General features: G+C 37.0%; 3 protein-coding genes across 7 annotated transcripts; 2 read left to right on the top strand and 1 right to left on the bottom strand.

Moving 5' to 3' along the window:
* Nucleotides 1–479: 479 nt before the first annotated feature.
* On the bottom strand, nt 480–5526 carry LOC135168083 (PX domain-containing protein kinase-like protein). Of its 4 annotated transcripts, none has more exons than XM_064131970.1 (7): nt 4942–5526; nt 4204–4489; nt 3543–4052; nt 2910–3412; nt 2646–2802; nt 2421–2465; nt 2107–2246 (listed from the first exon to the last, which is right to left on the bottom strand). In XM_064131970.1, the coding sequence occupies exons 1-6, from the start codon at nt 5041–5043 to the stop codon at nt 2449–2451; spliced, it is 1575 nt and encodes a 524-aa protein (XP_063988040.1). In that variant the 5' UTR covers nt 5044–5526; the 3' UTR covers nt 2107–2246; nt 2421–2448. The 4 variants fall into 4 exon arrangements, with proteins under 4 accessions (XP_063988031.1, XP_063988058.1, XP_063988040.1 ...); XM_064131980.1 differs by having other exon boundaries at nt 2137–2246; nt 2406–2465; XM_064131961.1 differs by lacking the exon at nt 2421–2465 and having other exon boundaries at nt 480–2246.
* Nucleotides 5527–6239: 713 nt separating this feature from the next.
* LOC135167822 (RING finger and CHY zinc finger domain-containing protein 1-like) lies at nt 6240–8908 on the top strand. 2 transcript variants are annotated; one of them, XM_064131413.1, is made up of 5 exons: nt 6240–6400; nt 6478–6758; nt 7032–7138; nt 7688–8005; nt 8118–8908. In XM_064131413.1, exons 3-5 carry the CDS (start codon nt 7073–7075, stop codon nt 8334–8336), a joined length of 603 nt encoding a protein of 200 aa, XP_063987483.1. In that variant the 5' UTR covers nt 6240–6400; nt 6478–6758; nt 7032–7072; the 3' UTR covers nt 8337–8908. The 2 variants fall into 2 exon arrangements, with proteins under 2 accessions (XP_063987483.1, XP_063987473.1); XM_064131403.1 differs by having other exon boundaries at nt 6241–6400; nt 7059–7138.
* A 634-nt stretch (nt 8909–9542) lies between these two features.
* Nucleotides 9543–13408, top strand: LOC135167804 (RING finger and CHY zinc finger domain-containing protein 1-like). The gene is made up of 5 exons (XM_064131368.1): nt 9543–10432; nt 11486–11803; nt 12609–12887; nt 12960–13050; nt 13177–13408. Exons 1-5 carry the CDS (start codon nt 10292–10294, stop codon nt 13254–13256), a joined length of 909 nt encoding a protein of 302 aa, XP_063987438.1. The 5' UTR covers nt 9543–10291; the 3' UTR covers nt 13257–13408.
* Nucleotides 13409–15198: the final 1790 nt, after the last annotated feature.

Consider the following 15198-nt stretch of genomic DNA (forward strand, 5'->3'; position numbering starts at 1 on the left):
AGTATTCTTAAAGACAATGGGTTTAGAGAAAAATATTTTTGTGCCATATAAATTGATAACAAGATAGATTTGAATGAATTTTCTCCGGAATTCGCAAGATTGAGAGCAAATGGCAGAATAATTACTCCAATAAAATCTTCTTTGAAGTGCCTAGGTTGCACTAGAATTTAGATGGTGAAGATGTTTCTATGAATAGTCAGCTAAAAGTGGGTAATTGTGTCAATGAAGCAAAGCAGGGCATCCAAAAATGCTCTTGATAGTTTTTAAATGGATTATTCAAGTGCTTCGAAATTATAATCATTTTGATTAAATATTTGTCGCTAAAATTACTTAACCAGTGCAAAAATGTAGTGCGAATAAATTACATGACGTCTCAATCTGAGAATACAAACCAGAAATAAATTTCTTCCACTTGGTAAATGAAAATCAGACTATTTTTCTTAATTTAAAACAAAAATACAACTTTAAAGCAAGCAGGATTATATTACGTATTTTTTAATATTCACAGTTCAGATACACAGCACATACAACGTCGTCAAACACTTGTTTGTTCATGATTTGGATTTCTACACCCAAACATCTCAAATTCCATCAATTCTTCGGGTTTCTCCTTGGCACATACACGTTCTGTTCATTGTTTTTAAATGTTTATTCTTTCATTGTAAGATAATCACTCATTTGATTGACGACAACCCAACATGTTAATGCGAGGTCTTTTTACACAATCAACTTTTTCAAGCAGCTCAGTTTTGATACTAATGGATTGGCGAACGTAGAAGACAACTCACAGAGCACGCGATATTGAAATTACTTTGATACTAAATGATCCTATGAGAAATTGAAAAATTGTATTTTTGTTTTGAATAAATCTACTAGTCCCAGAGAAACTTGTAAAATAATGTCTGTAAATTTCAACTGTTAAATGTAATTTGTTAATTCGTTATTTCAGCACAAAAATGGCAGAATTTTCTTTTTGTGTAGAATCCCCTTCACAGACTGTTCCAGAGGAACTTTACAGATAGTTCGATACAAATGCATTATCAACATAAAACTTAAATTCAAATCATCTTCAATCATTTTCCAATCTTGTGACCAACAGTTGTATTTACCACTATTTGTTAAATATTTTATAATTCTAGGACGTGAGAGGAGTGATTTTCTGACATATGAACATTATTAAATTTCCGAAGGACAAGGAGATGACAACTATTTTCATTATTCAGCCACTTTTCTTATTTAATCATTTAACTGATATACGTTGATTTTTTTTTTCATTTTTAGTTTGACTGCACGTATTCAATATAACTTTGTGTCACGTGCATATATATCTCAAGTATTTTTACATAAAAATCTTGCAGGTATTTTCATTCGACAAAATAAGGTAAACTCAACAGAAGAAGAATATTCTTTTATACATTCCCTCGTCTCCTAATCTGACGTTGGAAATATAACAATTATTAAAATCGATATATTAATTTACTTTTCTACCACGTCACATGTCTCATCTCATTATTAAACATTTCTTTTTCCTGGTTATTTACAAAAGCTTAATTGGCAACGTAAACGTCAAGTCTTTAACTTCGATATGAGGTTTCCTTTGTGAAACGTAAGAGGTACAAAGTAAGAAGACAAGCGGAAATAATTCAAATTCATTTCGGCAAAATCATTAAATTTCTGGAGTTTGAGAATTGATTCGATTATCAACTAGCACACAATTGAGAATTCAACATTCGGCATAATACTCTTGGGTAGCTATCGCATATAATTTTTTTTTCTTTTGGAATGGAAACTAAAGACGTACACTACGCCTAGGCCACTGTATTTTCACCCTCTGACAATTATTTCATAAAGAAAGTGGTCGAAAGAGATGAACGACAACATTTTCTGCATTTTTGATAGTTTCAAACTTATCATCAACTGTATGAGTGCAAAGTTTTTCTATTGATCTCCTTCAACCACTGTCCTCGGCGATTCAATGGATCGATTAATTCGTCCTTTCAGATCTTTTAAAGCTACAATTATCAATCTTCAATTATTTCCATTGGTGACCTTGCGGAGATTAGACTTATTGAAATTACATATACTACCGAGCAGTGCAGTTCTGTCGTGTCCAGCTGGAGCTGCTGGAGACTGGCATTTTGATTGCTCTGATGGCACTGGCATCGGTGGCGGTGGAGGTCCCACGTTATTGTTTATGTTATTGTTGTTCCTCAGAGGATGGCCTTGGTTGTTTTGCTCGTTAGAACCTTCAATGTATAAATCAGTATAAATCAGTAATAATTAGTACACTCAAAAAGAAAATCAAAAGTTCTATGACAGGCGAAAGGAAGAGAATTTAAGAGAGAAACTTAATACTTCAGTCCATGCTTTTCACTTATTCAATTACTCTTAATGTGATCAACCACCTTTTGATGACCTACGTGTCATTATCGAGCGCAGTACGCGCCATCAACTTTTGTGTCCAGCTGAATCGGAATTCAAATATGGATGAATTGATAAAATGTTGAAATGATCATTTCCTATCTTATAGGGGGAATTTTGCGATAAATTAGTCAAATTTGAATTAACCCCTTTCTCCGATGAAGTTAAATAATTTTTAAAAGCTATTTTTCACTGGGAATTTTTCACACCATTGAGATAATTACCATGCGATGGTGGTGTCAGAGTGCCGACACTGGTTGTGGTGGATGTGCTTGTAGGACTGTCAGATCTCTCCGGGCTTTTTCCATTAATCTGCTTGACTCCATTAGTTCCAAGATGACCCGATGATTTTTGTTCCTGAGCTAATTTTTGCTCTTTTTTCTGTAACCGAAAAAAAACGATTAATTCTGGGAAAAATGCACTTATCCGACACTTGAAAAGAATTTCAGAGATTGAAATATTCAATTTAATCCATGGAATCCACTCACCAATTTATGCTTTCTCTTCTTCATTTCCTCCTCGGAGCTCATCATCTCCTGGACCTTGACCAGCCTCTTTTGATGCCTGGCAACCTTCTGCTCATCTCTCAGTCTCTGCTCTGCCTTATTAGCAGCAGCTAGGAGTGCCTCCTTCAGATGGTTGCTCAACTTAAAATGAGGTTTTTCTATGGATCCACTGGCATTCGCCCCTCGCCTCGCACTATCGAAAAAGGGGTGCTCCAGGAGTCTCGAGAAAGTGGGGAGATCCTGTTTCAGTGCCTCAGGGGACAGAATCACCTCCAAAAGATTTTTCAGATGAACATCACAGTGCGGTAACTCTGTACATGTGGCTTCCAGTAGAGGCCTACCGAATGACATCTCGTACAAAACGTGACCTAGTGCGTAAACGTCTACTTGAGTTGTTGCGTGGAGTTTCCTCCTTTGAACAACATAGGGTCGGTAGAAAGTGGGCAGGCCCAGGAGTCCATTCTCAATGTCAAGTAATTTAGCACCTGTAATAAGCAGCAATATGAATACAGACAAAAAAAATCTCTGACATTAAAGTAGGGAAATGTGATCAAGTGATGATTGAATTTTCCATTAAAAAGAATTTCCCCTTTGGAATTCAAGAAAATTACTCACCCGTAGGTGTAATGAGAACATTTCCTGTGTGAAGATGTCCATAAGGAAGTCCCTTCTCATGCAAATAGCTGAGAGCCTCTAATATTTGATACGAATACGTTGCTATTTCCGAGGAAGCCAGTGGTTTTGGCTGCTTCGGATTCCCGTACTTCTTGATGAACGGTTGCTTTGGTTTTGTGTTGCACAGAATGTCCCTCAAAGTCCCATTGGGATGAAAATTTCTGATCGTGAGCGCCCCAGTGTCAGTCACGTGCTGATGAACGATTCCCTCGATGTTGGCGTGCTTCAGGGTGCCTAGGCTCTTGAAAACCCCCTGCATATCCTTGTCCGGAAGGTGTTTGTCCGGTCCAAATTCCACCCATGCCAGTAAGAGCTCTTGCTTCGGGTTCTGACGGTTTTTCACAGTGTAGTAGTGCTTTCTCAACCGCCAGCCCATGTCCACAATGGGCTTCCCGATCTCGAAGTTTGCATCGCTGCGGAGGGCCAGTGACACCTGTTGCAGTGCTATTTCTGGAATAAATATTAAATTCTTCATTCTCGAGAAAAGGTTCTAGATCATTCGGAAAATTTTTGAGAAATGCAAAGGGGTTTTCATCATTGATTCAGAAAATAACAAATTCAGTTGATAAAGAATATAAAAAAATTAATGCGATGAAATTACCGTGCAGTGGTGCCGTATAGTTGTTAGGATCGAGAAAATGTTTCATTGGCAGGGACGATGCCAATATGGGATTCATTAGTACCGTATTTAAATAATTCTGCAGTCCAATTTGTCGTTGAGCTATAAAGTCAGTATCCATATTACCAATGATTCTCTTTGGGGGTAATGGTAACTCAATCCCCGAAATGGATAAAGCTGTGTTGAGTTGAACGAATTCATTGTATCGTCTGCTAATACGCCAGGATCTCTCCGGCAGTGGGCCTCGCTGTGTCCTAATCACATACTCCTAGAAAATGCGAAAAAAAATTCTAAAAACAATTGTCATCAGTTGTAGGAGGCACTCTCTAAGCAGCTGATCATTCGGAATGTTATGGAGATGTTGTTCAAGTTATCTATCTGGGCAACGGCATCATTATTGGCTTCCGGATGAATGCTCGATTTCACTATTGCCACGATCTTTCGTAAACATTGCAGTTCGATTCTGAGAAATTTTCTCTAGGATTTTCCTTGCAATTTAATTGAAGAGTCGAATTGAAGCTCATTGCCCAGAATATACGGAGTGAAATATTTATAGAATATCAGCACCAACAGCACCTACAAGTTGACTTCACGAATGTATCAAAAACATAGGCACGTCATGGGGAATAACAGGATGTCAAGAGTATTTTTCCGCTATCCCAATGCTCTCCATAACATCCTCACATTCAAGTCGTAAAAAAATATAGAGTAGAAAATTACCGTGTGACCGTTAATAGTCCTAGCATTTTCGATGACACTTGTCAACTTCTCTGTATCATCTAGCAACACTTTATTCGTATATTTTTTCTCGAATAAAGCCATTGATCATCAGTAATATGGGGAGCAGAGCCCGTGATGGGCGTACTGCGTTTTCCTACCGCGTAGTTTCCCAGCGGCGCCATAAATGACGCGACGCAGATTCATCTCAGCATTGATTTGTCAATTCACTCTTATCAAATGCACTTCCAATTCGCCGATAATATTAGATTGATTGCAACGGTTCACAATTTTAGGAGATAATTTTTCAGTGGCGATAGCCAGAGGTGACTGTCGTCCTTGACGTTTACGGGTACTGAATCGCCATTTTGTCACGTTGCCATGCTTTTCCCTGTCAGCAGAATCAGGCGCTGGGTAAAAGTAACGTGTCTCGAATTTTTACCATTATTCAGCGATTTAAATTAATTTCGATGGGTTCGGACGAATTATCAGGGTAACTGTCGGTGGAATGCCACTTGCCAGAGGTTTTCAAAACACTGACACAACTCGACGATCGATTTGTGGACTTTGGTTTGTGTTGGCACTGGGTTCGTTGGGATTCTTAACGATAGGGGCGCTTGGGTCTCCGAAGGAATCGCGCTCGAGTTTTTAATTGTTGAGCTAAAGTAGCCGAATTAAAGTTTCGATGTTGGATGATTTGCAGTTCAGTATGAGCTCCTTTTATACGCATTCAATGGAAACATTGTTAAACAATGTGTCTACACTAGCTTTTTCATAAGTTAACAGAAATATTATTGAATAAAACATGAACACGATTGAAAGACAAATCGAAATTCAATATGGGATAATTCATAGTTTATTAAGAGTCAATACAGAGTTGTTGGAAAGTTTCTAAGTCGTAAGAGTCAATTGAATCATCCAAAAATATCTGATTAAAAAAAATTTTTGCATTTCTTCGCCCAACTAGAAGAGGATCGATTCCTTCTGTCAGAGTTATCATGAATTGGCCGAATAATCAGAAATAGAAAGACTGATTAATTAGAAATAGAAAGACCAAAATTCTAGATATTTTGCAACGCCCCAAACACTCTAAAGCTAAAGCCTTGGCTTTGTTCTTATCACATAAAATCATAAATTTTCACCCATGACAGTCCTAAATAGGGGCTTAACCGCGATTGGTTGAAGTATGGTTTTATGGCGACTATAAAATGAGCAAGTTGCTCCCTGTCGAACAATACACAGGGGGAAAAATGTTTTACAAATTACGTGCCTGTTCCGTAATCTATTAGTCAAAACAGTATTCAGTAAACAGTCGGGAACCGTTACGCATTTTTTCACTGAACGTTCCATATTTTTTCTGAAACGTTTTGGACTTTTTCCTGGAAGTTCACTAAAAAAATGCGTAGCTGTCCCGTAATTTTCACCAAATATTGACTTGACTCGCAGATTACGGAAGGGCTACGTAACTTTAAAGAATTTTTCTCTTCGTATAGTTACAAAACATTTTTCAATATATTTATCTATTAATTCTGCATTTAGACTCTGCGTTCAGTCTTGTACGCTTTTATTGGAGAAAACAATCAGACGAGATTCTGCCGAAATGATAAATACGGCTTGGCAACGCCTGCAATTTCTCTCTCTCCCCTACTTCCTTCCTTGCCACGCCGGTGTACAATCGCTGTTTGGGAAAGAAATGCCACCATTCGCCCAGTGGTCACACTCTGGTTTACTCACTGTAATACTCGCGTCCCCAGCTCAGTGGAAATTGTGCGTTGGATAAGTGACAGTCTATTCGTCGATTGCTGTGAACATCTCAAAGGGTCAGTAGAAAATCGATTAGTCAATCAGTTTATTAAGAAAATCGGATAGAAAAATCGTCTTAGTTCGCCAACAACCTGCGTTTCAGAAAACTCGGGAAATTTTTATTCGGCACTATAAAAATCACAGAATCAAGACCGGGTATAGCCACGTGCATTGGGAGACGATTTTTTTAAATTTACAATTGTTATCGAATCGATTATTGTCTCTCCTTCGCAGCATTCTATCGCTGCATCTCATTGACTCATTTTTATTGATAAATAAAATTGAAACAGTCGATTATTTTACCGGTGACTTCACAGAAGATTGGTTGACGATGGCGACTGCAATTGGTTACGACGGTTATGGCTGTGAACACTACAAGAGGAAATCGCGTTTTGTGGTGAGTTTATTTCGACTTTTACAGGGGTTTTTCAACAAAGATGTTTAGTAATAGTACATAAAAATTTACAATCAGGCCTCACGATTTTTGGCTATTGAGAAAGGCGAGTTGAAATTGATTTTCATAGCTAGGCCTGAAAAAATGTAGTCATAATGGGAAAAAAAACGTTAAGCTCATTCCCATGCTGACGCGATAGAAGAATTTTTTTTTTCTCTAAAAAAATTTCCAATGGTCAGCCCGCATCGTTTTGTGTTAGAAAAAAATGTCAAAAAAAAAGTATCCTAAAATGGTGAATTCTTCTCATCACGTTTTCGGAATACAATGTACGGGGAATCCCACTTGGGACCATTCTTTACAAAGTGAGACAGATGGCAGAGCAGGCCAAGTTGCCCTTTCGTAGGTTAGGTTGCACATGTTGAATAACGAGATAACTACCATGTCGACTTGGATTACGTGATAGACTTTCAAAACTTAGATGCTTCTACAATTCGAAAACATGTTCACTTTAATATTGTATCGTAAATTAATGCAAAATGTATTTTGTTTCAGACACCCTGCTGTAAGAAAGTCTATACATGCAGGTTTTGTCATGATGAAATGGAACAACACCCATTGAATCGCAAATCGATAAAAGAACTTGTTTGCATAGTTTGCGAAAAACGCCAACCTGTCGGGAGATGTTGTCGATATTGCTTTACTCAATTTGGTATGTACGCTTGTCTAAAGTGTAATTTCTTCGAGGATGAGGATCGCGGACAGTTTCACTGCACTGAATGTGGAATCTGCAGGGTCGGATATCGGCACCGATTTTTCCATTGCCCCACCTGTAATCTATGTCTGCCTCGTCAGATCGAAGGGATTCACAAGGTGAGTTCGATCAACTTTTCACATTCAGAAAAATCTCAATTCGTTTGTCATTCTTTTATGTTATTATTATTTTATCATCAATAGAAATATTTGATGCAATATTTCATTACAGTGCATCCAAAATGTCTCGCATGACAACTGTCCGGTGTGTCTTGAAGACCTACACTCAAGCAGATTAGCGGCGCATATTCCCAGCTGTGGGCATTTGCTTCATACCCCTTGTTATGATAAACTCATTGCAGCTGGGATGAAAGCCTGCCCTACGTGCCAAGGAGAGTTGGATGATGTGACTAAGAAAGTCACAGACTTGTTCGGACGATTCAAATGCTGAGATGGGATAATCTTATGGGAAAGGATAAGTGTAGATTAAACCTGGCTTTTCTTAGGATGTCTATCCTTGGAGATAAAATGGTGCTTGTTTTGATTGATGCATGAATAACTGATTTGCAAATCTGGTTAAAGGGATATTTTTTATAGAGTGAAACCGTCCTGGTAATTGTATCGCAAGCTGTTTAATTTTAATTAGCGCGTTAGCCACCTTTGCCCGAATATGTCAAAATATCATTGCATTTATCATATAAAAGTCTAATTGAAAATCATAAAAACGGGCTGTTGGAATATACCAGATAAGGGCGGGAATAGACAAGATAAGGTTTAATTGACACTTCTCGTTTTCTCTTTACTAAGTCAACTTTGATGCATGTTTGCATCAAATTGTCTCAAACGATTGCATCAAATATGCAATTTCATTTTCTTTTTATTTTCATTTCGCCAAGGCAAATATCTGTTTTTTGTTTGATAGAATTACGGAGATTTAGCATTTAAGATTGAGGCGTTTTCATGATCTTTCATATTATATCATTAATTGTAATTGAATACAATAAAAATATTTCTTATCTTCAATTTTTTTTCTACTTGAAAGACATCTCAATTGAAGACGAATGAAAATGCATTCATGAATCAGAGTTACACGTTGTCTTCACGTTGAAGACCTTTGTTTCAATTTAAACGTGCGATCGAGCACGTCAGTGCTCGATCAATCCGAAATCTTTCATGACTACCAAAAGACAGTCATGATATTGAAACTGAAATAATCAGTCTCGGTGGCAATCCATATCCAATCCCAGATCCTCTCTAAATGCTCATCACATTCTGAGGATCTGTACATCTAGACCAGGATGCAATGGATATGACCCGTACCACTGTCAACGTGTTAATAAAAGTTCGACCTAAACTGTAGACTTGCGGAAAAATACGACTTCTATTGCGAAATTCCAATTACTAAATTCAAACACCTTGGAAAATCCTTTATAAGCTGCGACAAGTAACGATATCATTACTGCCAAAAATTTAACTAACTTGTTTTTCAAAAAACACTAAATAAAATAATTCTGTCTATGGAAATTTTGAATCGAAGAAAAAAAGCAAGTTAAACGTTTGTAAATCTACAAAATCTTATAAACATCGACAGCTGATTTTCGAATTCTCCCGCCCCACTGGATATCGAGTTTCTCTCGCCTTCTCCCGGCAATATCCGTCGTCCATCGCAGTTTGTATCCATCCTCCAAAGTGAAACGACGTATACCCCCTTGGATGGGTTGTGTGGCCTCGTGAAACAGTGGTTGTGAGCGTCGTTGAGGTCGAGTTAAACGAAGTTAAATCACAGACGTGTATGTTACACGATTCCGAAGAGCGGGATATTCTACTATTCATCGCAACATTCCCAATTGACAGCATTTTCGAGCCTCTCTCGTAGTGATACATACTCCCTCGTATCGCCTGAAATGCTCCCCCCGAATTGATCCCCAGGTGTGCAATCCTCGTATCTTCAGAGTACACGAGTCAATAAAATGACATCATTTAATCGGTCTCACTGTCGCCCAGACGACGAGATACCCACGTCCCCAGTATAATCACACAACCTCAAACTTCAAGTCAAAATTAAAATCGATTCCCTGACTTTCAATAGTATTTCAAACAACGTAAATTAATCCATTATCCAATTGATGAAGAATAAAAGATAAATAGACTGGAGAGTTGATTTGGCTCATGCATAACCTATATTTCATACATTTGGAGAATATTTTTTCTTGTAACGAGGAGAAAAAAAAATCGAGATTGTGTTAATTAACCGTACAAATTGACAGTGGTTACGAAGGAACTGGCGTTATCCAAGAAAGTTTATCGTTTGCATTTGGCAGTTTTGTGACTGTGCACCTGGCTTATTTATTCTCATTGATAAATATACTTAGAACTGAGGATTATTCTATTGATGATTGCTGGAGGATGGAGAAGAGAGAGGAGCAGGTAGTCAATGACGTCGATATTGACGAGCAGGGTGAACTGAAGAAGAATGATGATGACGAGGGTGATGGCACTGACGAGCATTATGGATGTACGCATTACAAGAGAAAATCAAAATTTGTGGTAAGTTTTTTTTCTCGAAGAATATGTTGGGGTATGGACTTGTTATTGTTCCTCTGCGCCCCTCTGGGGGAGCTTGCCAATGGCGGGAGCAATCGATCCGAGGAGTGTTTGTGTATTATGAGTGAGAAAACGTGAAACCAAGCTGATGATCAACTCTTGAGTCTTTTTCTGAGTGAAAAATGGCCCCGATAATTTCATTTAGTCATTGACGATCGTTGATTTCTTGTTTTTTATCTTGCTTTGTTGAATGCTTTTAGAAGATAGCCTTTGATAGTCGAATATTTACTTGACTAATGATGAATGATAATAGAGGAGTAATTCAGCGATCGAGTGACGAAACAGACTAGCACATCAGCCGTCTTTTTGAGACGTTCCAAAGTTAATAAGTCCGTTTCTTGACGTAAAAGTTTTCAGTCATGTAATTCCATAATATCATAGAATGTTCCTTGTCTGAAATTTTCTCAGTGACAGAAGAAAAACCTCTACATCACCTCCAATGGATAATTTAGGAAACATTACATAATTATTAAGGCGTTTTCCTAGCACAAAAAATGTTTCGTTTAATCTTTTGTTATCTGCGTAATTATCTCGATGATGAGTGGTTCCAACCGAAAATGTTGAAATTCTTAATGTTAGAAAGTACCATAGCCTGTCATAATTGTCTTCTGACATTCCTCCAAAAAGCCTTAAAATCACTTACTATTAAATTAGTTATTCTTGCATTCTTCCATTACTTTTTTAACTCCCGCCCCCTTGCTGCTCAACAACTATTTCCATGATGGATCATTGAAGGATTATATGATAACAGACATTTTTTATCGTAAATCTTCTCAGCTAAAAAATCTGGGGAACACAAGGAAACACAAAGTCCAAAAATAAATGACATTTAAGCAACTGTTATTACTTCATTGCTTATTACTCATCGCAAGCGATCACTTTAATGGAAAAATTGTAATGTTACGAATGTCTCAATCGTCGCTTAACGAGCCAAATGAATTCATCAATGATTAACAATTCAAATTGAAAATTAATTCGGAATAAATTTGTTCGCAGACACCTTGCTGTAACAAAGTATACACGTGCAGATTCTGTCATGATGAACAAGAGACACACACTGTGAATCGTAAAGAGGTTACTGAGTTAATTTGTGTACTCTGTGACACACGTCAGCCTGTCCAAGCCACTTGTCAAAATTGCCATTGTCGATTTGGCAAATACACTTGCCTAGAGTGTAATTTATTCGACGATGAGGATAAGAATCAGTATCACTGTGATGGATGTGGAATTTGTAGGGTCGGGGGTAAGGACAGATTTTTCCACTGCGCTAAGTGCAATATGTGCCTGCCGGTTCAGCTACAAAATGGTCACAAGGTGAGTACAATCGATTATTTTGTAATTGAATTATTCATTGAAAGCTCGAAACGAGTTGGCAGATTATCCTGTGGATATTATAGGAGGAAATGGGCTTAGAGGAGTTGAGTAGAAGATCCTTTTCGAAGAACTTTTCTTGAGTTGAAAAGAAGATAAAAAAAAGATGGTCACGCAGTTATCTTGAGGTGGAGGGAGTTCAGAGGGATTTATCAAATGATAGTGTTGAAAAAAATTGGAGCATTACAAGATCAATTGTGAAATCTTGTAATACTTTTTTTGTTTTCTCAATCAGTGACTAAATATTATATTCACCCATAAGAAATGGATAAAAATGTCATAAAAAATACGTGAACTTGACCTGCGAATCACTTGTGTGAAAAAACAATGCAACACCAACGGAATTAGTTCGTATTCACTTATAAAAAAGAATCTGTAGGAATTCAACAATCATATAATTTACCCACCAATAATTACAACACTATCCTCACGTGTGCCTCAATTTGTAGGATAATTATCACAGGAAAAAGTCATATTGAGCGAATGAAGCCAATTACAGTTTATGGTAATTCAAGGTGGAAATGACACGTAGATTATTCGTAATTGATGAGTATTGGAAAGCTAGGGAAATTTCCAAAGGTGTTTCACCTACTTCATGTCGAGAATGTAAAAAAAACTAGTGATTTTTCTTTTCGGCACTGAGGTGAAAGGGGATTATTAACGAATTTCATAAATCTGCATGACTTGATCCAACCAATTATCCAGACAAATTGACACCCTGACTAATGGACTCGATATTTTGTTGTAGTGCGTGGAAAATGTGTCCCATGCCAATTGCCCTGTGTGTCTAGAGGACATTCACACGAGTCGTATACCTTGTCACATTCCCGACTGTGGGCATTTGCTCCATCGTATCTGTTTCGAGGATCTACTACATTCCGGGCATTATGCCTGCCCTACCTGTCAAGTATCATTACTCGATATGACTGATTTATGGAGATTTCTGGATGATGAAGTAACACACACACCAATGCCACCGGAGTACAAAGATTATAAAGCTGATATTTTGTGCAAAGATTGCCATGAGGTAATTTAAAGAATATTTATTTATTCTTAATAGTTTGAGCTTTTTTATTTATTCGATATTTTTTTTTTGCAGGAATCTACAGTTAAATTTCATGTGGTTGGTCTCAAGTGTCTCAACTGCGGTAGTTACAATACCTGTAGAATCAAAGGCTCTCCGTGCCCTGGTAAGTAAGAGTCACATGGGTCGAGTACTTCCCTTTATCCAACCCAATTATCATTTCGGTGTCCCAATTTCTCCCAGGTAACGTCGTGATAAAAAAGTTAATGAATAATCAATCTTTGTAATGTAGATCCAGATGCACCAGACGGAGCAGCTGGTGGCAGTGGAGTTGGTGACCAAGAGCAATCCCAAGAGCATGGATCTCAGTAATTTACGTAATATTTTGATCCCCTTTGCAATTCTTACGATAATTACGGAGAGCTTGGTACCGAATGTAAAAATCAATGAGATACAAATGAAGAGAAATATGGAGAAAGGAACTCGTTATCAGGGATCGACTTTTAGCAAATTTTTTAATTCATTTTTCTGCTCGGGAAGATATTTCAACCATTGTAAGGATATTAATCCATCGTAGATGACATGCAACTTCGGTCTGTAGACAATATCTTTGCTATTTTCTGTTTGTCTAATTTTATAAAAATATTACGATTGACGAATCGAAATCGAGAATCATTGTTTAATGTTTTTTTGACATGTTCGGCTGAAACGGTTTAATTTCTGTCGAGCTAATGCCATTTCTGTTGTAATAATCTTTTCTTCATTCCAAGGGAAACAAAAGAAGAGAAAGTGAGAATAGGGATGAGAATCGATCAGGAAATTTACAGTTGAAGCTGAACTCACGACTTGATTGAGCCATATAGATATGTTGCGGACGTTTATCCATTTTCCACAAATATAATTTTTCCGTTTGCGAGAAAGTTGGGAATTTTTTATAATCATTTTTCAACATTTTAAACTAGATCTCTCGCCAATGAAGAATATTTTGATTTTATGCACAGAACCTTATAGGTTTTATTTTTCAAATTAAACGTTGAGAAATTATAATTTTCTTTGAGCAGTTGCAAGTTGAGGTAAACGTCCATAACGAATGTTAAGGAAAAAACGGGACTCGTTTCAGCTGCATAATTGACAGGATAATGGTGTAATTGACGACATAAGTGCATAAGTAATGAGAGAATCTTGTTGAAACTTTCGATAACATTCTGGTAATTCGTTAATACCGATATATTTACAGTAGCTAATTATATTTATAACGAGACTGGCCTCTCGATATCTTGTCCTGAATTAAATAATACGATTTAAAGACTTCGAATGAGTGAAAGTTGTATCAAGCATTGTTTTTGAAGTGAGGGGTTCTGGGAGAAAATATGTTTTTGTTGTGGGACATCAAAGAATATTCTTTTTGGGAGAATTAAATAAAAACTTTTGACATTCTCTCCTCAATCTAATGATTGTCGAGGCCATTAATTAATTTGAGGATTCTGTTCATTTGTTTAGCGAAACTTGTTGCGAATCACGTAATATCTGGTGAATGAGAAATTCAGGGTGTAATGTTAAGATGCAAGGGCCATAGGAATTGTAAAATCATCAGCAGAAATGGTCTTCATTTTTTGAACAATTCTAAAATTCAAATATCACTATTTTTGTAATGAAAGCAGTATTACTTTCGATTTCTTTCACGTAATGTATTGCAAATCAGTGATTTAAGTAAATAATGTTGCGAAACTTTTTCTGTAGCTGCAGAACTCTGCGATCGGAAAGATCTAGTGATATTTTCTCCTGAATCCCATAAAATAAAATCCAGACTTCAATTAGGTGACACTCATATAAATCGAATAGTCTTGGAAGAGAGTAATTCAGCAGGAAATGTCCAAAGATAAGTGTTATAGACCTTGCGAAATCAACGAAAGCGGTTGTCTTCAACTTTCATAAAATTCCAAACTTCGGATATTACAATTTGTATAATAAGACTTGTAATCTTGAAATTTTTTGCCAGCCAGTTTTGTTAGTTACGAAATATTTTTAAAAAGAATGATTTTTGTCAAATTCTCATCAAATCGTTTATGTAGCTGAGGAAATCTGCGGTGAGAAAAACTCATGACTCTTCCTCTAAAAGCGACTAGTTACCGTGACAATTGCAGCATAATTGAATAGTACACTAAAAAAATATTTTAATGCTTCTTACAACTTTATTGCTGACGTGAGAAGAGAATCCAAAAAAGCAGAATGAAAGACATTTTCTTCGCCATCCTGCGGGACGGTATATTTTTCTAATCAATGTCCCCCTCTCCCCAGACAGCACCCAATCACC

Source organism: Diachasmimorpha longicaudata, chromosome 1 (genome assembly GCF_034640455.1).
Source record: "Diachasmimorpha longicaudata isolate KC_UGA_2023 chromosome 1, iyDiaLong2, whole genome shotgun sequence".
NCBI lineage: Eukaryota > Metazoa > Arthropoda > Insecta > Hymenoptera > Braconidae > Diachasmimorpha > Diachasmimorpha longicaudata.

Bases quoted from the DNA above. Each gene is read 5' to 3' on its own strand.
- LOC135168083 (XM_064131961.1), bottom strand. From the start codon at position 5,043: ATGGCTTTATTCGAGAAAAAATATACGAATAAAGTGTTGCTAGATGAT. The intron at 2,803-2,909 runs GTGAGTGGATTC...TTTCGGTTACAG, and splicing joins AGAAGAGAAAGCATAAATTG to AAAAAAGAGCAAAAATTAGC. The intron at 2,247-2,645 runs GTAATTATCTCA...TATACATTGAAG, and splicing joins TCTGACACCACCATCGCATG to GTTCTAACGAGCAAAACAAC.
- LOC135167822 (XM_064131413.1), top strand. From the start codon at position 7,073: ATGGCGACTGCAATTGGTTACGACGGTTATGGCTGTGAACACTACAAG. The intron at 7,139-7,687 runs GTGAGTTTATTT...ATTTTGTTTCAG, and splicing joins AGAGGAAATCGCGTTTTGTG to ACACCCTGCTGTAAGAAAGT. The intron at 8,006-8,117 runs GTGAGTTCGATC...ATTTCATTACAG, and splicing joins AGATCGAAGGGATTCACAAG to TGCATCCAAAATGTCTCGCA.
- LOC135167804 (XM_064131368.1), top strand. From the start codon at position 10,292: ATGGAGAAGAGAGAGGAGCAGGTAGTCAATGACGTCGATATTGACGAG. The intron at 11,804-12,608 runs GTGAGTACAATC...ATTTTGTTGTAG, and splicing joins AGCTACAAAATGGTCACAAG to TGCGTGGAAAATGTGTCCCA. The intron at 13,051-13,176 runs GTAAGTAAGAGT...TTTGTAATGTAG, and splicing joins CAAAGGCTCTCCGTGCCCTG to ATCCAGATGCACCAGACGGA.